At 40.4% G+C, this 22,924-nt stretch overlaps 1 protein-coding gene across 1 annotated transcript; it reads left to right on the plus strand.

Moving 5' to 3' along the window:
* The first annotated feature begins 7,743 nt into the window (after positions 1 to 7,743).
* LOC106082244 (uncharacterized) lies at positions 7,744 to 15,564 on the plus strand. The gene is given in 3 exon segments (XM_013244635.2): positions 7,744 to 7,960; positions 7,963 to 8,246; positions 15,205 to 15,564. Coding segments are annotated over 3 exon segments (861 nt in total).
* Positions 15,565 to 22,924: the final 7,360 nt, after the last annotated feature.

Consider the following 22,924-nt stretch of genomic DNA (forward strand, 5'->3'; position numbering starts at 1 on the left):
ATCTGCTGTTTTAAGTACAAAAAACTACTGCAAAATTAACTACTAATATTCAGCAGACAGTGTTTGCTATTTTCAGCAAACTTTTTTCTATGAGTGTGTAGCATGATCTTCCAGATGACAATACCATAGTTCCGTCAATCCAAGACTGTGCCACTGGCAGCAGTGCCTTGCAATCAACCTCAAGTGTCGCCTCAGGCATTCTATCGGAGACCTCTTCCATTCCTATCAGGTTTTTACCATTCCTTTGTTTCGCATAGTTTTCCGTGGGCGGGGTACTGGCCCAGCGCCCCAACCGCATGGGTTTTGTGGGATTGCACATGCATTCCTCGTTGTAGCGAGCCGCTTGTTCCAAGATCCGAAGCTCGTCACCAGCCGATGTTGGTGATTGGTTATTTGAAGGCGTCAATAACTCGCCTTGTCATCTTGAGTATCATTGCCACTCAGTATTTAATTAAGAGCCAGTGCCATCTGGCTCCTTACTAAGACTTTCCTCTTCAAAATCGCTGACTGTCCGCGGTCGCATTTGCAGCTGCTCCGCATAAAAACTGAGCTTTCCACCATCCGCAACCTGTGGACGCGCCCGATAGCTTTCAGCTAAGCTTCCCGTGGTAACGATGGACACCGCACCGATGGACGGAGCTCAAAGTTCCAGCTTGTGTGGTGCTCATAGTTACCCTGTGTCGGCCGGGGTACTTATCATAGGTGGATTTCCTAGAAGTCGGTAGAGATTTAGATATAGGTTTCGCAAACGCATTTATCCACCGATCTGTCCAAAATTTTGCACAGCGATTTGCTCTTTGACTCCTACAATATGTACGGATTTTGGTAGAAATTCTACATTTCAAATTTACAATTTTTGTTAATTTCTCTTTCGAGTCGAGCTCAATGATCGGAGATGCAAATGAAAAAGGAAAGCCAAAGATAGCAACACACAATAACCACTATGGGACGCGTTTCGTTTCGTCTTTGGTTAGAAGACTTTTCAACCATATTAGGTGTGATGGCTTCAAGGGCCGTGTGTTGGTATGTTGTATTTGAATCGTATTAATAGCGAAAACGCATCTATGATACAATTGCCACATTAACCAAGCTCGACAACCCCGCTTATTAGCTGTACGTTTCCCAATGCATGTATTTTTGTGTAATGATAGACATTCTGTCTGTGACAAACGACACTTCTTCCACACTACACATTATTTTGCGCATCTGTTGGAAGTTGTATTGATGGCTTCGAACGCTAAGACAACGTCAATGGCTCTCGCTGTTGCTCCATGTGCCCAAGTTCGAATCCTGGCCGGGCTCTGGCGTCTTTTTCTTTTTTCAAGTTTTTTGCCTGTTAGGGCGAGATCATTAAATTTTACAATCTCCGATCGTTGAGCTCGTCTCGAAAGAGAAACAAACAAAAATTGTAAAATTAAATGATCTCACCCTAACAGGCAAAAAACTTGAAAAATTATTTCAAATTTAAGTCAAATTTCAAAACGACTACTTAGCCGGCAAATCCAAAAGTTCGACTTTGCCCGACTTTTGTTCATCCTAATTTGTTTTCAATAAAGTACACTTGATTTCTTTTCACCAACCAAACCTGCAGTGCGAAATAGTGTGTTTTTGATTAACCATTATATATTAACAAGTCTTGTGCTACAATTTCGTGACGAAAGTATTAACCAAATTTTTAATTATTTTACTAAATCCTATAAACACCAATTGATATTTAATTCGTCTACAAAATTACTTTTACCAAAGCGAAAACTGGTTTCTTTTGTTCTTCTTTTAGTGAAAAGATTTTCCAAACTAGAACAAAGTCTTATTTTAATTTTATGAAGGCCTCTATAAAAATTTTATTTTTTTTTTTTATTTGTGAGAGGAGAGATTTGTTTTTGATGATCTGATTAAAAACGAAGTAAAATTAAACAGCCACAAATATATTTCTCAAAATCACGCAAGCCATAAGCGATCGCGATCGCGATCATTTTCATTTGGTTTTGAATTGAAGTTTGATTCTCTTTTGCAGGTTGCATTGGCAGCAGACATGAAAGTGCAACGGCATGGAACAAGTAAAGAAAAAGTGCATAATTATCGAGTGGATAGTCATAAACACATCTCTATAGAAATTTACCCCCAAAATGAGAAGGCTGTTTTTCTTGATGCGAAAAAAATTTGTTGGTTGGTGTTTTCCATTTAATCTTTTTCTCCAATGTTTTGGAGTGTGCCAGTGATTTCAAATCTTGAAAAATGTTTTGAAGAAATATAATAAATACACTGAGAAATGTTTAGGGCCTTATAGTGCAATATATTGGTTTGCCCAAAAAGTAATTGCGGATTTTTCATATAGTCGGCGATGACAAATTTTTTCACAGCTTGTGACTCTGTAATTGCTTTCTTTCTTCTGTCAGTTATCAGCTGTTACTTTTAGTTTGATTTAGAAAAAAAGTGTAAAAAGGTATATTTGATTAAAGTTCATTCTAAGTTTTATTAAAAATGCATTTACTTTCTTTTAAAAAATCCGCAATTACTTTTTGGCCAACCCAATATAATGAGATTTCATTTAATTATAATTCGAGACTGAATAATTATTTATCTAACTCTATATATAACAAGTAAGAGCGTGCTAAGTTCGGCCGGGGCGAATCTTATATACCCTCCACCATGGATCGCATTTGTCGTCTTCTTTGCCCGCGTATCTCCTTTTAGCCAAACTGAGAATAATGGATAAGATTGGTAATGCTATTGTAGCTATATCAAGTTATGGTACTATTTGGACCATAGTAGATGTCATTGTGGCAAATTTCAGCCAAATCGGAGAAAAATTGTACCCTAAAGGGGCTCAAGAAGTAATATCGGGAGATCGGTTTATATGGGAGCTGTGTCAGGCTATAGATAGATTTAAACCATACTTGATACGAATGGGGAAGTTCATAGGAGAAGCCGTTTTACGAAATTTCAGCCAAATTGGATATAAATGGCGCCCTCTGGAGGCTTAAGACGTAAAGATGCCAGATCGATTTATATGGCAGCTATATCAGGTTATATACCGATTTGACCCATACTTAATACACTTATTGGAAATCATAAAAAACCACTTCACGGAAAATTTCAGCCAAATCGGATGAGAATTGTGCCATCTAGTGCTCCAAGAAGTCAAGATCCAAGATCGGTTTATATGGCAGCTATATAAGGTTATGGACCGATTTGAACCATACTTAGCACGGCTGCTAAAAGTCCCAACAAAACACCTCGTGCAAAATTTTAGCAAAATCGGATAAGAATTGTGCCCTCTAGAAGCTCAAAAGTCAAGACCCAAGATCGGTTTATATGGCAGCTATACCACATTATGAACCGATTAAAATCATACTTAGCACATTTGTTAAAAGTGATACTAAAACACTATGTGCAAAATTTCAGCAAAATCGGATAACAATTGCGCCCTCTAGAAGCTCAAGAAGTCAAGACCCAAGATTGGTTTATATGGTAGCAATAACAGGTTATATACCGATTTGAACCATACTTAGTACACTTGTTGGAAGTCGTATCAAAATACTTCATACAAAATTTCGGCCAAATCGGAAAATAATTGCGCCCTCTAGTGGCTCAAGAATTCAAGATCCCAGATCGGTTTATATGGGAACTATATCAGGTTATAGGCCGATTTAAACCATACTTAGCACAGCTGTTAAATGTGACAACAAAACCCCTCGTGCAAAATTTTAGCCAAATCGGATAACAATTGCTCTAGAAGCTCAAGAAGTCAAGATTGGTTTATATGGTAGCAATATCAGGTTATATACCGATTTGAACCATACTTAGTATACTTGTTAGAAGACATAAAAAACAACTTCATCCAAAATTTCAGCCAAAATCGGAAAAGAATTGCGAACTCCAGTGGCTCAAGAAGTCAAGATGCCAGATCGGTTTATATGCCAGCTATATCAAAATGTGGACCGATATAGCCCATTTACAATCCCAACCGACCTACACTAATAAAAAGTATTTGTGCAGAATGTCAAGCGGCCAGCTTTACTCCTTCGAAAGTTAGCGTGTTTTCGACAGACAGACGGACGGACATGGCTAGATCGACTTAAAATGCCATGACGATCAAGAATATATATACTTTTTGGGGTTTTAGATGAATATTTCGAGGTGTTGCAAACAGAAGGACGAAATTAGTATACCCCATCCTATGGTGGAGGGTATAAAAATAAATTTGTGTTTGTTTGTTTGGATGGTCATTGTGGATATGTAATTTTGTTTGTTCCGTATCAACTCAAAAACAGCTGAAGCTATTTTCTTTAAATGTTCACAGATTGTGAGGGGTGGTCTGGAAGGACCAATAGGCTATATAATTTTTCGACATCGGGAGGGGCGGACTCTCCCATTACCCCAAAAGTACCACCCAAAAATAAAAGTAGACCGATCGGAGAATATGGGACTCAAATAAAAGGTATTCAGGAGTAGAGTACGAATTTTATATTAAAAACTGAGTCCAAGTTACTGCGGGGCCGCCCAACCCCAAAATCTTCTAAAATGAGCATATTGGGCGATCATGACAATATGAGACCCAAATGAAAGGTCTTCTTGATCGTCGTAAGATTTTATGTCGATCTAGCCATGTCCGTCCGTTCGTCTGTATGTCGAAAGCACGCTAACTTTCGAAGGAGTAAAGCTAGACGCTTGATATTTTGCACATATACTTTTTATTAGTGTAGGTCGGTTGGAATTGTAAATGGGCCATATCGGTCCTTGCGTTCCATGGTGGAGGATGTATAAGATTCGGCCCGGCCGACCTAGCATGCTTGTACATGTTCTTTCTGCGGAATAAACATTTCTTCTTTTCTCCCGATAACTCTCTGCTACCTGTGAATCTACCTGGCGAGTGACAATAAGCTCGTCTATCCATATGTGTGTAGGATTTCATGGCGTCTCCCGTCGAAACCATCCTTTCTTATCCACATACCTGTGGGAAAGTCTGTGTCCCTGTTGACCCGCACATGAATAGGGCAAGTGCTTGATCGATTTCTTCTCATTCTCATCCAGACAGCTTCAGTAGGAATTATTATGCGAGGCTCCCACGTTATGGCATATCGCACAGTGCCCCGTTATATCACATAAACCATAGCTCTTACCAAAGGCTACCAGTTCCTTCGTAATATTCCGGCCGATAGTAGGCCAAAAATGTCCTCGGTGTTTAACAGTTGTGTACAGATTTCCACTTCGACACAGCATTTGCACTGGTCACTCACTTTACTATTTTCAGTAGTTCGACATATGGGATGTATGCAAGACCGGCGACTAATTCGCTCCCTGTGGAGGAGCCTTTCTGGTATGTTTATCCGTTGCCTGTGTACCTGTTGACCCGCACACTAATAGGGCCAGTGCTTGATCGATTTCTTCTCATTCTCATCCAGACAGCTTCAGTAGGAATTATTATGCGAGGCCCCTACGTTATGGCATACCGCACAGTGCCCCGTTATATCACATAAACCATAGCTCTTACCAAAGGCTACCAGTTCCTTCGTAATATTCCGGCCGATAGTAGGCCAAAAAGTCCTCGGTGTTCAAGATCTGTGTACAGATTCCCAACTCGCCGCCGCATCTGCACTGGTCACTCCCTTTACTATTTTCAGTAGTTCGACATAGGGGATGTACGCAAGACCCGCGACTGTTTCGCTCCCTGTGGAGGAGCTTTTCTGGCAAGTTTATCCGTTGTCTCATTTCCCGGAACACCATCGTGTCCGGGAATTTGAAGTTTACTATTCTATTCCACCACATTACTCCACACACTTCCATCTTTCTATCTACGAACCCAGGGCCCTGTGGACTACCATACTGTCCATATAAATCCTGAATTTTGAAGACGTTATTACTATTCCAGGATTTCATTTGCGGCTTTCGTAATGGCACATACCTAAAAGACCGTACTTTCGTTCGTCAGTTTTCCCCGACTACACTCATTGTCCCCGAATACACTCCCAATCCCGTGATTGTCTCCATACTGGAGTCTGTGAAGATCGAGATCTCATCCTTTGCAAACAAATCTTCTGACATTTACTCGTTCCTTACTGGAAATCAAATCCCGAGGATCCTTTCTCGGTCTTAGTACAGGTAGTCTGAGATCTCCTCAGTCTACCCACCGCATCCATTGTATACACAATGAAATCGTGGCCGTATTCGCCCTCCTTCAGTCTGCCAAATTCTCACAGCTACCTTTGCGGCACAGTTCCGAATACAGATTTCAATATACTGCAAATTCAGCATCGCATCCATACCTGCCTGCGGTGTGGGCCTAAACGCTTCCGTGATTATGCTGAAGTTCAGTCTTTGTACCATCTGAAACTCGCCATTGCGAATCCTCTTCACCACAACCTTCCACCACCACCAGTGCGCCTTATATCAGCACTGATCTCTCATTGGCCATGTATATCCAGAAAATCATGTTCGGGGCAAACCCTTACTTTCTACCGTACATCCCCTTGCTTCGGCTTCTTTCCTATACATTTCCTTTCCACGGCAGTTTCGAATCGATGATTAGGCCCAGTTATTTTGCTTCCTTCGACATCTGCAGGAGATCCCGTCCAAAGACTATTGTCTACTGCTGGGTATTTTTTTTATATCCGAGTTAAGAGGACCAGCTCCGTCTTTCCTGGGTCTGTTCTCAACCCAGGCCTTTTTTTCGGCCCCTTCAAGGAAAGAGGGTTAAAAAATCCTTTAAAATGGGATTCTATGGGTTGCCCAAAAAGTAATTGCGGATTTTTAAAAGAAAGTAAATGAATTTTTAATAAAACTTAGAATGAACTTTTATCAAATATACTTTTTTCTAAAGCAAGCTAAAAGTAACAGCTGATAACTGACAGAAGAAAGAATGCAATTACAGAGTTACAAGCTGTGAAAAAATTTGTCAATGCCGACTATATGAAAAATCCGCAATTACTTTTTGGGCAACCCAATAGCATATGAAAATATCGTACAAAAATGTTCGCCAGAAAATTCTAATAACGATCGCTGAATGCACCAAACTCCCAAAACTTAACATAACGTATCAATGAGTGATGTTCGATTCATTTTGCCAATTATCCTTCTGTAAGCCGTTGATGTCTTATTCGTTTCGTTACGTTGTTTCAGCTCTTTCTTTTTTTATCTCCTTTAAAAAATTAGACTGTCATTACCGAAAATCTCAATTTTTTCTTTCTCTGTATTATTTAATGTGATGATGCCTAAGACAAAACTTATAATAGTTTAATTTGACTTTTAGTTTTTTAAAACATTTAGCTCAACATGCATTTGTACGAAAAAGAAAATCGCATGCTTTCCAACGATGGGTTTGCTGTTCTTTGTAGTTTTCTTTTGTTGTAATCAAAGCATATTAGAGATAATTGCAGCAAAGCACCATATATACATGCAATGGAATGAATTGGATCTGCCAATTTAATTCTTTCGGAAAAACAAAAACCTAAACGCCAACTACGCCAGCTTCGGAGAAGAAAAACAGCATGAAATTGAAAAGAAAAACTCCATGATTTTGTTAAAGGTGGTATAAAAAACACGTACAACCAAAATATCGGATCAGTTCAAAGAAAAACTTGACATCAACAAATGTTTCATAGTGTTCACTAAACAAAGATAAGTCGATTCTTCAGCAACATTTTGACATTGCAGGATAGCGCACCTGTATATCTATTTTGATCCTATAAGGATCATCCGATTCTTTGCTGAACATTTTAAACTAAGTGAAACTAAAAGTGCAATATGTTGAAATACGTGTGGCATGTGGCAGTGATAACAATAATTTTCTGTTGGTTTCAAACCTCGGCGGCTCGCAGCGCTTCCAGTTCATCATCGGCCGCCTCCCATACATATCAGCATGCAAACAGTGTTGCTGAAGAGCCCCAAAGTTCAACACAACGGCTGCCGCAAACGACGAGCAGTACATCGAACTCGGCAAATATCTGGAAAGATCTTTCAATGGTTATCGGCTGTATCAGCAATGTGCGGCTGAAAATCTCTCCGTGTGCCTCAAAGTGAAACTGCTGACTGGTCTGGAAAAAGTCCAACGTTCTGCGAAAACCTTAAAAATTATGGAAGGCATTAAATTTGTTAAGGCCGATGATACGGCGGAGCCCATGAAGCCATTGCTGAGCGAAGCTGAACTGGAGGCGAATTTGCCGCGTGCACTGGAAGCCAAGGAACAAGTTCTAACGAATATGATTGTGAAAAATATTGCAGGATTTTTACAGCGTCATACATTGCAGGTGAGTGAGAGATACATATATAGGCCAAGGATAATGAAAGTTTGGTTTTGACAACCCTCCGCCAAAAGATAGGTGGGTGGGAATAAATATATTAACTTCGTTTGTAATACCTTAGTGTTGGTCTAAGACCCCGCACAGTAGGGTCGAACTCCGGCTATTAACGGGGTCAGCGGGCGGATATTCAGGTCAGCTGAGACAATAAGCAGTCTCCAAATATGAGCCTTGAATGGCGAATTCATGCTACAAAAAGGCATTCGTGTCCGACAACGAGCAGTGGGATGTGGAAAAATTTGTGGAAATAAGTCTGCCATTTGTGAATGAAAAATGTATTATAAAGCTGGGACTTACAGACTCGAAGGGTTTTCAAAGGGTTTTTTGTTAAAATGGCAATATTGTACTCCCCATATCTCCTACTAGAGTCAATACAAATATAAAAAATTCACTAAAAAACGCATCTATGTTATGTTATTCCCATTTTTGACCGAAAATTGCCTTTTTCCATATTTTATACCCACCGCCGAAGGAGGGGGGCATATTTATTTTGTCATCCGTTTGCAACACATCGAAATATCCATTTATGACCTTACAAAGTATATATTTATAAATCGGATCGACGTAAAATTCTAAGACGATCTAGCCATGTCCGTCCGTCCGTCTGTCTTTTGAAATCACGCTGCAGTCTTTAAAAATAGAGATATTGAGCTGAAACTTTGCACAGGTCCTTTTCTTGTCCATAAACAGGCAAAGTTCGAAGATGGTCTATATCGGACTATATCTTTATATAGCCCCATATAGACCGATCCGACGATTTGGGATCTTAGGCCCACCAAAGCCACATTTATTATCCGATTTTGATGATATTTGGGACAGTGAGTTGTGTTAGGCTACTCGACATCCTTCTTTAATTTGGCTCATATCGGTCCAGATTTGGATATGGCTGACATATAGACCGATCTCTCGATTAAAGATTTGGGCCCATAAAAGACGCATTTATTGTCCGATTTTGCTAAACTTTGGGACAGTGAGTTGCGTTAGGCCCTTGGACATCCTTCTTCAATTTGGTTCAGATCGGTCCAGCATAATTGATGCATTTATTTTCCGATATCGCCGAAATTTAGGACAGTGAGTTAAGTAAGGCCCCTCGACATCTTTCTGCAATATGAACCAGATTTGAATATAGCTGCCATATAGACCGATCTCTCGATTTATGGTTTTGGACCCATTAAAGACGCATTTATTGTCCGATGTCGCCATTAAAATCGTTCTGGGAGATTTTAATGCGAAAATAGGGAAGGAAGACATTTTGGTCCAACAGTCGGAAAGTTTATCATCCACGAGATAACGTCTAGTCATCGTTGAGGCCGATTGATTTCGCCGCGGCAAAAATCATGGTAGTTAGTCAGCACCAGATTTCAATATAAAATATTCACAAAGCCACGTGGCTGTCACCCGATCAAAACAAGAGGAACAAAATTGATCACGTTATGATAGATGGAAGGCATTCATCCAGCGTGTTAGACGTACGACCGATAGGTGAAGCGAATATAGATTTGGATCATTACCTTGTTGTAGCAAAAGTTCGCACCCGTTTGAACATGGCGAGGAAAGTACGATCTGACACTGCACTGAAAAGCTGCAAACACAACAGATGGCAGCGGCATACTCCACTCGACTGACCCAACTGCTTGAAGAAAGCACTCCTTGTTCCGATGATATAAAGGCGCAGTGACAAACTATTGCCCACTCCATGGAAAATGCCGCGAAATCCGTACTCGGGTACCGGAAGCCTCCTCCAAAAAACCCATGGTACGACCAAGAGTGTGGAGATGCTACTGAAGCCAAGAATGAGGCATATAGAGCTACCCTGCAATCAGTAGCAACGCGCCAGATGAAGGAGAGGTATCGGGAGAAAAGGAGAGAGGAGAAACGTCTATCCCACAGAAAGAGAAAGGAAATGGAAAGACGTGAGTGTGAGCGAATTGAGATGTCAGAATGAAGTCCAGAAATTCTACCAAAGAATTAAACACCAAACCGATGGCTTTGGTGCATGCACATCCTCCTGCAGATACAAAGAAGGAAATCTGACACAGACAACATGCTGAGGATATGGAAAGAACATTTTACCTAACTGCTAGTGTCTGATGTTGGCGGCGAAGAGGATACCGCAGAACCAATCCGTGATGATGGTATAGAATGTTTACCTCCTAGTCAGAATGAGGTCCAAGTAGCAGTAACCCGACTAAAGAACAACAAGGCAGCAGGAGCCGACGGGTTACCCGCTGAACTATTTAAGACCGGAGGCGACACGCTGATAAGGCGTATGCATCAGCTTATCAGCGCAATCTGGCTAGAAGAATGCATACCCGATGATTGGAACCTCAGCATACTATGTCCCGTACACAAGAAAGGAGACAAGACGGAATGTGCCAACTACAGAGGAATAAGTCCCATCGCATACAAGATACTCTCGAGCGTACTGTGTGAAAGATTAAAACCTAAAGTCAATGAGATAATTGGGATCTATCAATGGTCTAATCCACCCTAGACCAGATATTCACACTGCGACAAATGCTGGAAAAGACCCGAGAAGGACAAATCAACACCTACCATCTCTTTGTTGACTACAAAGCCGCCTTCGAGACCCCTTTACGTTCAAATGTATTTCAAGCCATGTCTGAGTTTGGTATCCCTGCAAAATTAATAAGACTCTGCAGGATGGCACTTGATACGCGTTCCTCAGTAAGAATAGGAAAGAATCTCTCCGAACCATTTAATACCAAACGAGGTTTCAGACAAGGAGACAGCCTATCGTGTGATCTCTTTAATATCTTGCTGGAGAAGATTATACGAGAAGCAGATGTGAATAGATATGGCAAACTAATCACAAGAGAGCACATGCTACTCGCCTATGCCGACGATATCGATATCATAGGTCGGTTACCGGAAGTAGTAACTGCAGCCTTTGAGAGAATCGAAAGAGAGTCAGTGAAAATGGGTCCGGCAGTAAATGGAGATAAGACGAAATGGATGGTTTCAACTCCCAAAAAGCCTTAAACAACCGACCAGATAAAGAACATGGAGAAAGTTGGGAACCACAACTTTGAGATAGTCAGTAACTTTATCTACCTCGGCACCGCCGTAACCGAAACGAATGACACCAGTTTTGAGATTCAGCGAAGAATAATACTGGCAAACAGATGGTACTTTGGACTAAGTAAGCAGTTTAGAAACAAGGCCACCTCTCGACAGACGAAGACTACACTTTACAAGACACTGATACTACCCGTGCTGTAATATGGTTCTGAAGCATGGGTACTTGTGAAAGCAGATGAGGCAGTGCTTGGAGTATTTGGGAGAAAGATTCTTCGTAAAATATATGGACCAGTTTGCGTTAACGGAGAATATAGGCGACGTATGAACCACGAGCTGTATGAGCTGTATGACGACGATAGTATAGTTACACGCATCAAAATACAACGGATACGTTGGCTAGGTCATGTTGTCAGAATGGATGAAGAAGCTCCAGCAATGAAGTCTTTTGAAGGCAAACACGGTGGTACACACAATGTTAACTCAATGTTAACCCAGAGAAGACTGAAATATGCCTGTTCACGAGGAAGACGAAGGTGGTCGAATTAACACACCACGTTTCCTCAATAAGACGATTTCGATATCTGACAAGGTCTTAGACAGGAAACTGAATTGGAAGTGTCACGTTCAGGAGCGTGCCGAGAAGGCTCTCATATGCTGGGCACTATGCAATCGGGCTGTAGGATCGAAATGGGGCCTAAATCGGAGGATAATCCACTGGCTCTACAGCGTGGCGTGATTAGATCAATACTTACTTTCCCTTCAGTATTTTTGTAGACTGCAACGGAGAAAAAATGAAACGTAAGGATAATGCAACACGTTCAGAGAACATGATGTCTTGGCATCGGTGAAGCGACAAGGACCACGCCCACTAAGGCACTGGAGACTATTCTAGATATTCGAACCATAGACATACAGATAGTGAGAAGATGAAGCTATTACTGAAAGGAGGTCAGTAGAGCTTTCGGTATCATAACGGGACACTTAGGACTCACTTATGCAAAATCGATGATGTAAGGGATAGTTGTTGGGAAGTTGAAGCATTTCCAATGTCATTGCCCGGTTTCGCGGCTAACAGACACCGGCACTTAGGTGAGGACTCAATACCAGACGGCGAAACGTCTGAGGACGACGAAAATCCTATAAAGAAACCCGGATCGTGAGAAGACGAGGCTATTACTGAAAGGAGGTCAGTGCAGCTTTCGGTACCATAACGGAATACTTAGGACTCATTTATGCAATATCGATGCGGCAAGTGATAGATTGTTGGGAAGTGATCGGCTTTCGCGGCTAACAGACATCGGCACTTAGGTGAGGACTCAATGCCAGACATGAACCAACTTAGGGGCGTGGTATGAAAAACAATTAGGGACATATGACGGATTAATAAAAAATAAATTTAAGATGAGTTTGGATTCTAAGTTAATGTCTACCAAATAAATAGAGTACACTGATAAAAAAAGACGTTCACAATTCATGCACAGGCATTGTTGAAAATATTGTCGAGAAACGGGGTCGATTTCGTGAATGCCGGTTGTTGTTTCACGCACAGATCGTTGGGAACATCATCCCTACAAAATTTGTATGTATTCTAATCTTAAGTTCAAATGACTCTTACAACATTGTTTGTACATAGGCGGCTGTGGTGCAATGTGGTTAGCTGTTTGGAACACAGGTTTAATTCTCTGCACCATATACAACTTTTTGCAATCTTTAAAAAAAAAACCTTTGCACTACACGTTGCCAGAATGTAAACGTTGGATGTTTCATTAACAGACACTGTTGTAGATTTATGAACATTTGTGGTTGATCTCGTAACATCTGTGTGTCGCTTCACTTTTATGAACCAATGTGGTCAATTTGTCAAGGCCGTACGATGAAAGCAGCAGAAATAATCATACGACATCGCAGGATAATAGTCAATATAGGTGGACCTCTATAAAGCAAGAGAAGGACCCTAAAGATGCAAACAGGACCAAAGAAAATATTGGGTTGCCCAAAAAGTAATTGCGGATTTTTCAAATTTTTTCATAGCTGTTATCAGCTGTTACTTTTAGCTTGCTTTAGAAAAAAAGTGTAAAAAAAGTATATTTGATTAAAGTTCATTCTAAGTTTTATTAAAAATGCATTTACTTTCTTTTAAAAAATCCGCAATTACTTTTTGGGCAACCCATACTATCGGCGCAAAGAAAAGCAGCTGTATGAGTAACATTAACTTATCACACGGTATTACGAGAAGTCGTCCTTACAATCGCTGGCACCTCACAATGGAGCGGCGGAAGATCTCTTAAGACAAGCGATAAGGCAGGGATCAAGCTGACCAAAAAGATGACAATAGAAGTGGTTAACGACTTATTCCCCATTATATACTTTGATCCCCTTGAGGCCGCAATACCTTTCCGATTTGACTGGAATATTACACGAAGATTTCTGACATAACATCCAACACCTAAACCAGATACGGCATCAGTCTATAACCTGATGTAGCTCCTACATATGCCTAACTCTCGACTTGACTTCTTGGGCACTTATAGCAAGCAATACTCATCCAAAGTTTCAGCAACAGACGGACCGATTTGGCTTCTTTGCAATTCCAACCGATGTATGTAAATACTAAGGATTTGTGCAAATTTTCGAAGGGCTAGCGATACAATTTTGAAAGTTAGAAAGCTGCTGACGATTAAGAATACTTATACTTTCTGTAAAAGTTCCATTTATAGAAATCGCAAAATACCTGGGTGTTTTGCTGGACAGGAAATTGATATTCAAATCCAACATTTTGGAAAGGGCAAGCAACTCAACTGTTGCCCTATACAACTGCAAGAGAGCCATTGGCAAAAGTTGGCGGTTTAGATGGCGTGTCATGCATTGGGTATATACAGCAGTTGTCAGGTTTATAATGCTATATGGTGTTATGGTCTGGTGGACGGCGCTTCAAAAGTCCACCTAGTGCTCAATTCTTAACCGGAAACAAATGAAGGCTTGTTTGTGCATCACAGCCGCACTGCGGACGACACCATCTTATGCACTGAATTTAATGCTACATCTAATGAATCTGCACATTAGTGGCTAGACAAATTGCTGCGACCACTTCCGTGAGGTTAAGGGAGCTTTCCCTTTGGTCATGTGGCGGCTACGGACACTGTGTCATCCTTGATACAATATCCGGTGTCCCAATCCTACCTGCGCCGCTTTTTGATAAAAAGTACTCTACCACTACTCATGATGGAACCGATTGGAACTACGATATCCCTGGTAACAGAAGTTACGTAGCTAAGTTTTCAGGCCCAGGACCGAATGACAACGAATGATAGATGGTCACAAAGTGGGGGCTGTGCGTATTCCAAAACTATGTGGCCTAATCTAGACTAGCAGAGGTCTACCGCTTTGCTGTCACTGGTTAGAACAGACGTCTCAGTCATTGTGTCCGTCATGACATGCTGACAGACTGAAGGTTGCCAGCAACGACTATTGCAGAAGCTGTGAGGACATCGAAGAAGAAAAGACTATAGAACCCCTTCTGTATGTGTGTCCCGCACTGGCTAGGAGTTCCATTTTAGGTTCTTATTTCTTTGAGAACTTGTCTGATTTAGCGGATATGAACATTCACAAGTTGTTGGGCTTTTTAAAGCGATCTGGATGGTTTTCAACGGTAGGCATTTCCCTTCTTCTGTTCCTGTGGTATCACAATGAACGAAAACGTCTAAATGAGTCTGATGGCAGAATGCCACTTAAACCAAACGTAAGCTAAGGTAGTCTTAGACATAAGTATTTCGTGGTGTAGGTACAAAAGAACCAAAGTTAATATAACTCCTTAAATAAAATTTAAATAAGTAATAACCCTTCTCACTTCCTCTTTTTGTTACAGATAAGATTCCCCGATGTTCGACCGGATGACTCGATTTTGGGCAACTCCGTTGAAAGTCGCAAAAAGAAGGACAAAAAAGGTGGTGGAGCCTACATTATGATTCCGCTACTCTTGGGTGGCACCTTTGTGCCCATTGCCTATGGTGCTTTGGCCATGCTCGCCGGTAAAGCTTTAATAGTATCCAAATTGGCTTTAGTTTTAGCTTCGATAATTGGCATTAAGAAACTGTTAAGTGGTGGTGGCAAAGAATCTTCACATGAAGTTGTAGTCTCATCGGGAGGTCATTCGGGTTGGGGTCGTGACTTTGATTTAGCCTATTCTGCCTGGAAGCCTAATAAGGAGTCGAAAAAGACACTGTAAATACCAATTGAAAAGCAATAAACCAAAAAAGAGTCATATTATACCAAAAAGAAGTCATTTCGTAAATTCTTAAAAAAAGAAATTGGAAGCAAAACTGAAAATTAAAAAAAAAAAAATCTAGTGGAATAACTTACTTGTTTAGTTGTAGACAAAAAAATGTGTGTGTCTAGTTTTAAGTAAATTTTAATTTTATTTATTTAATTAGTTTTAAGTGAATATCTGAATAAACAAAAAACAAATGTTTGAAAATGTTGATATCTCCATTGACATTGAATTGGCTGGATTGTGTAGAATGTTAAAAATCTTTCAAATAGGGTACTAAATGTTTTGATATCTAAAGGGGGGCGGACCTTCCCCCTTACCCTAATTTTCAGAAACGCCAGATCTCGGAGATGGGTAGTGCGATTTAAGCGAAATTTTGTGTGAACTCATATAGTAAAGCAAAAACAAAAACTTTATATCCAAATTCCGGATGGGGAACCTAGGGGGGACGCCCCACCACCAAAACCCGCCAAATTTATATATAAACCAATCACGACAATATGGGAATCAAATGAAAGGTATTTAAAATTAGAAAACATATCTGATAACCAATTTTCGGACCCACCCCCAAAAACACCCCTAAATTGTGCATTTTTTTTTGTGCTATATCGGACTCAAATGAAAGGTATTTGCGAGTAGAATAGTGAAACAGATATCCAAATGTGTGACCAAGTTTTGGTCAACACCCCTGAAACAGGACTTATTTACTGACTATGGCAAAATGGGGTTCATATAAAAGTTATTTGCGAGTAAAATACGAATCTGACATCCATATATGTGACCAAGTTTCTGGGGGTCCACCTCCTCCCCAAAACACCCTTCAAAGAGGACTTATTTACTGACCATGCCAATAAGGGGGTGAAATAAAAGGTATTTGGGTGTGGACTACGAATCTGATATCCAAATGTGGGACCAAGTTTTGGGGGGCCACCCCTCTCCAAGAACACTCCCAAAGAGGACAAAGAGGACAAATTTACGACCATGTTAATATGGGGCTCAAATGAAAGGTCTTTGGGAGTAAAGCACGAATATTAGGGAAAAGTGTCTATGGCGCTACCCCACCTCCATAATACCACCCAAAAAGGACGTATTTGCTGACCATTGCAATGTGGGGCTCAAATAAGAGGTCTTGTAGAGTAAAACAAAAATCTGATATATATATATTCAGGGCAAGTCACTGAGTTGCCACCCCATCCCCAAAACACCCTCCAAACCGGAAATGTTTTGCAGACTGTGAGAATATGGGGCTCAAATGAAAGGTATTTTAGAGTAGACCACGAATCTGATATCAACATTCGGGACAAGCTGTCACAAAACACAAAACAAACCCAAAACACTCCCCAAGCAGAACTAATTTACTGACCATGGCAATATGGGACTCAAATAAAATATATTAAGGTGTTGAATATGAATCTCATATCCAAATGTGGGACCAAGTTTTGGGGGACCACCCCTCTCCAAGAACACCCCCAAAGAAGACAAATTTACGACCATAGCAATATGGGGCTCAAATGAAAGGTCTTTGGAAGCAAAGCACGAATCTGATATCAATATTCAGGAAAAAGTGTTTATGGCGCTACCCCACCTCCATAATACCACCCAAAAAGGACGTAAAACACGAATCTGATATATATTTTCAGGGCCAAGTCACTGAGTTGCCACCCCACCACCAAAACACCCTCCAAACCGGAAATGTTTGCAGACTGTGAGAATATGAGGCTCAAATGAAAGGTATTTGAGAGTAGACCACGAACCCGATATCAACATTCGGGACAAACTGTCACACCCCCACACCCCAAAACACTCCCCAAACAGGACTTATTTACTGACCATGGCAATATGGGGCTCAAATAAAAGGTATTTGGGTGTTGAATACGAATCTGATATCCAAATGTGGGACCTAGTTGTGGGGGGGCCGCCCCTCTCCAATAACACCCCCAAAGAGGGCAAACTTACGACCATAGCAATATGGGGCCCAAATGAAAGGTCTTTGGGAGTAAATTACGAATCTGATATCAATATTCGGGAAAAGGGTCTATGGAACTACCCCACCGCCATAACACCTCCCAAATAGGAAGTATTTGTTGACCATTGCAATATTTTTACAGAAAGTCACTAAATGGCCGCCCCATCCCCCAAAACACTCCCCAAACTATGCAAACAACAAATGAAAAGTATTTAGGAGTGGACCACGAATCTAATATCACCATTCGGGGCCATCTGTCTAGGGGATGTCTCACCCCCATAACAACCCCAAATAGGAAGTATTTGCTCACCATGGCAAACATATTTGCTGACTATTTCAATAAGGGGGTTAAATGAAAGGTATTTGAGATAAGGAAACGAATTTGATATCCATTTTTGAGGCCAATGGCAATATGGGGTTCAAATATATGATATTTCAGAGTAGAGCAAGATGCTGCTATATTTTCAGGGCTTGGTGTTTGGAGGACCACGTCACACCCCAAAACACCTCTAAATCGTACATATTTGCCGGCTATGTCAAATAAAAGGTGTAAGGGAGGAGACGACGAAATTGATCTCACTTTACTGGGGGTCTACCACTTCCCCAAAACACCCCACAAATAGCAATTATATATGTCCATCGAAATATGGGGCTCAATTAAATGTATTTGGAAGTAGAATACGAATCTGATATCCAAATGTGTGACTATGTGTAGTACAAATTTACCGACAATAGCAATATATGAAACGTATTTGAGATTGGAAACGAATTTGATAACCAATTTTGGGGCCATGTGTTTGGGGGACGTTCATACCATGAACTACCCCTAAACCAATGGCAATATGGGGTTTAAATAAATAGTATTTGAGAGTAGAGCACGATGCAGATATTTTTTTCACGGCTAAGTTACTGGTAGACCACCTCACCCCCGAAAACACTCCTAAATCGGACATGCATATTTAACGATCAGGGAAATATGGGGCTCAAATGGGAGATATTTGGGAGTAGAGCACGAAATTCATACCCACTTTCGGGAGTCCACACTGCGTCCACACCAACCCCTAAACCCACATAACATCACCCAGGGGGCCTTCCCACTTCCAAAATCCCCATGGGAATATTGGGCTCAAATAAAGTTTCTTAAGATTAGAGTACATCTAACATGGAGTACATCTAACATTGGAGTACATCTTAAATGACCCTTAGCCCTTTGCGCGAACTCGTAGGCCAATAAAGATAATATGGGATGCAGATAAAGGCATTTATATTGTTAGTCAAGCGAAATACATATACTTTTTATACCGACCATCGTAGAATAGGGGGTATATTCATATAGTCATTCCGTTTGCAATACATCGAAATATCAATTTCCGACCCTACAAAGTATATATATTTCGGATCGTCGGAAAATTCTAAGACGATTTAACGATGTCCGTGTGTCTGTCCGTCTCTCCGACTGTCCGTCCGTGTGTTGTAATCACTCTAAAGCCTTCAGAAATTGAGATATTGAGCTGAAATTTGGCACAGATACATCTTTTTGATGCACGCTGGTTAAGTTCTTGAACGGGGCAAATCGGACCATGTTTGGATATAGCTGCTATATAGACCGATTTTCCGATAAGGGGTCTAATGCCCATAACAACTTAATTTTTCATACGATTTTGCTGAAATTTCAAACAGTGAGTAGTTGAAGGCTTCCCGACAACTGACCCAGTGGTTAGCAGGCCAGTGGTTAGAAGGCCACCGTAGCGCAGTGGTTAGCATGTCCGCCTATGACGCTAAACGCCTTGGTTCGAAACCTGGCGAAACCACCAGAAAAAATTTTCAGCGGTGGTTTTCCCCTCCTAATGCTGGCAACATTTGTGAGGTACTATGATATGTAAGATTTCTCTCCAAAGAGGTGTCGCACTGCGGCACGCCGTTCGTACTCGGCTATAAAAAGAAGGCCCCTTGTCATTGAGCTTTAACTTGAATCGGACTGCACTCATTGATACGTGAGAAGTTTGCCCCTGTTCCTTAGTGGAATGTTCATGGGCAAAATTTGCAATTTGACAACTGACCCAAATACGGTTCAGATAGGACTATATTAAGATATAGCTACCATATAGACAGATCTCCCGATAAAGGGTCTGAAAACCTGATAAAGGGTACCTGAAGCTTTACTTATTACCCGATTTCGCTGAAATTTTAAACAGTAAGTAGGTTAAGATTTTCCAACATCCGACCTAAATATGGTTCAGATCGGACTATATTTAGATATAGCTGCCATATAGACCGATCTCCCAATAAAGGATCTGAAGACCATAAAGCTTTATTTTTACCCGATTGTGCTGAAATTTGAAACAGTGAGTAGTTTAAGGCTTCCCGACAACTGACCCAAATACGGTTCTGATCGGACTATAGTTAGATATAGCTCCCATATAGACCGATATCCCGATAAAGGGTCTGAAGGCCATAAAACCTTTGCTTTTTATCCGATTTCGCTAAAATTTGAAACAGTCAGTTATTTTTAGCCTCCTGATACTCGACCTAAATATGGTTCAGATCGGACCATATTTAGATATAGCTGTCATATAAATAGAACGATCTGCCAATAAGGGGTCTAAAGCCAATAAAAGCTTTTCATATTATTCGATTTCGCTGAAATTTTAAACAGTGAATTTATTTAAGCCTTTCGACATTGGACCTAAATATGGTTCGGATCGGACTATTGTTAGATATAGCTGCCATATAGACCGATCTCCCGATAGAGGGTCTGAAGGCCATAAAAGCTTCACTTATTTCGCTGAAATTTGAAAGAGTGCGCAGTTTTAAGCCTTCCAACATCCGACCCAAATATGGTACAGATCGGACTATATTTAGACACAGTTGTCATATAGACCGATCTGCCGATAAGGGGTCTGAAGCCAATAAAAGCTTTATGTATTACCCGATTTCGCTGAAATTTGAAACAGTGAGTAGTTTAAGACCTCCCAACATCCGACCTAAATGTGGTTCAGATCGGACTATATTTAGATATAGCTGTCATATAGACCGATCTGCCGATAAGTAGACTGAAGTCCATAAAAGCTTTATTTATTACCCGATTTCGCTGAAATTTGAAACAGTGAGTAGGTTAAGACGTTCCAACATCCCACCTAAATATGGTTAAGAACGAACTATATTTAGATATAGTTGTCTTATAGACCGATCTGCCGATAAAGGGTCTGAAGGCCATAAAAGCCTTAGTTATTACCAGATTTTGCTGAAATTTGAAACTGTGAATTTTTCTGAGCCTCACGATATTCGACCTTATTATGGTTCACATCGATTTATATTTGCATATAGCTGCCAAAGAGACCAATATTTTGTTCTACAAAATTGAATAGTGACATATATATTGAACCACTCAAAGTCCGTGCCGAATTTGGGTGTGTAAGTTATCCAATTTTCATCGGATTGTGACGAAAGGGCGTTTACATATATACCCGAGGTGGTGGGTATCCAAAGTTCGGCCCGACCAAACTTAATGCCTTTTTACTTGTTTTTACTAAAAGCTCTTTAATTGTCGAAAAAAAAATTGCAAAGGATAGTTTTGTGTGGAGGCCACAGTAGCGCAAAGGTTAGAATGTCCCCCTATGACGCTGAACGCCTGGGTTCGAATCCTGGCGAGACCATCAAAAAAATGTTCAGCGGTGGTTTTCTCCTCCTAATGCTGGCAACATTTGTGAGGTACTATGCCATGTAAAACTTCTCTCCAATGAGGTGTCGCACTGCGGCACGCCGTTCGGACTCGGCTATAAAAAGGAGGCCCCTTATCATTGAGCTTAAAATTGAATCGGACTGCACTCATTGATATGTGAGAAGTTCGCCCCTGTTCCTTAGTGGAATGCTCATGGGCAAAATTTGCATTTGCAGTTTTGTCCATATAAAGTACAATAAGGCGCCGCAAAGCGGGCCCGGTTCAGCTAGTTTTTCTATAAAAATCAAATTTCCGCTACATTATCAATCACATACCACTGTGCCTCTTTAATGTTCCTTTTTCTAATAGGCATTTTATAATATCCCTTCAATTTCTTACACATTTGTGGCAAACCATAATTGTTCACAAATATTGCTTTTGAATGAATATCGTAGCATTTTTGGGATTAAAAGCATTTTTTGGATGTTATGGCGTTATAAACACTTGTCCAACATAAATTTATGGGTTCGCCGGTAGTCATGCATTTTACATTTAATGATCATGTAATAAAGATGAATAAGCACAGAGGCGATAAAATCACGCATCTACACTCCATACTGGCTGTATACAATGATGTATTTAGCCACTTTCATTATACCGCATAAACATAATGTCGAAGATTATGAAATGCGAAAATAAAAGTGCAAATAAATGCGTACGTTTTTTTTTTGTTCATCGCAAATGGCTATAAAGAATCCTCACTTGATGGCATGCAAAGTGTGGCATATGAACTTTAGAGATCTTTTCGTTCGTAAACAGTTGTCATTTAATTTGCTTTTTTTGGTTTATTGACAGTAGCAAACGAAAGTAACACGTGTTAATTGATTTGCTTGAAGATGATGATGACAACGACGATGGCGACAAGGCATTTAAAGTGAAATTGCCAAATTCCTAAATGCATAACTAAATAATTGCCTTTACCATTATCGAGGAGTGAAGAAAAATTTTAAATGTGTTTTTTTTTTAAGTTTTCTTACCGCACGGACTTGCTACTGCTGATGGATGCAAGTAATGGGGGAAGAGAGATTTATGTGCCATACACATGTGATTGAATTAATAGAAAATTATGAGCTGTATTAAGAGAGAATTTAGATGTGGCTTTCCAAGCTGTCAAAATAATAAAATATTTAACTTATGAGGTAATCAAAAGATTATTATACCCACCACCATAGGCAACACATATTGATCTGGGACCTTATAAAGTGTATATATTCTTGATCTTCTAAGTCGATCTAGCCATGTCCGTCCGTCCGTCCCCTTGTCCAACTGTCTGTGGAAATCACGGTAGCGGCCAATCGAATAAAGAATCCGTTTGAAGGTTGCCCACATACTTCTTATTATCTGATTGGACTGATTTTGCACATGGTGTTCTGTTATGATTTCCAGCGGTCGTGCCAAATATGGTACAAATGGGTGTATAACCTAACCGTATAAACCGAACTCCCGATTTGAGTTCTTGATCCTCAAGAAGTAGCAACTGTTGGCTGAAATTTTACACATAGTGTTTTGTTATGACTTCTAACATCCATGGTTATTTAGTATTGTCAAAATCTCATATAACTCCATCTTCTGATTAGCCTTCAATTACTTCTAAAAGTCTAAATTTTTGCCTGGTTTGGCAGAAATATGGT

Source organism: Stomoxys calcitrans, chromosome 2, assembly GCF_963082655.1.
Source record: "Stomoxys calcitrans chromosome 2, idStoCalc2.1, whole genome shotgun sequence".
NCBI lineage: Eukaryota > Metazoa > Arthropoda > Insecta > Diptera > Muscidae > Stomoxys > Stomoxys calcitrans.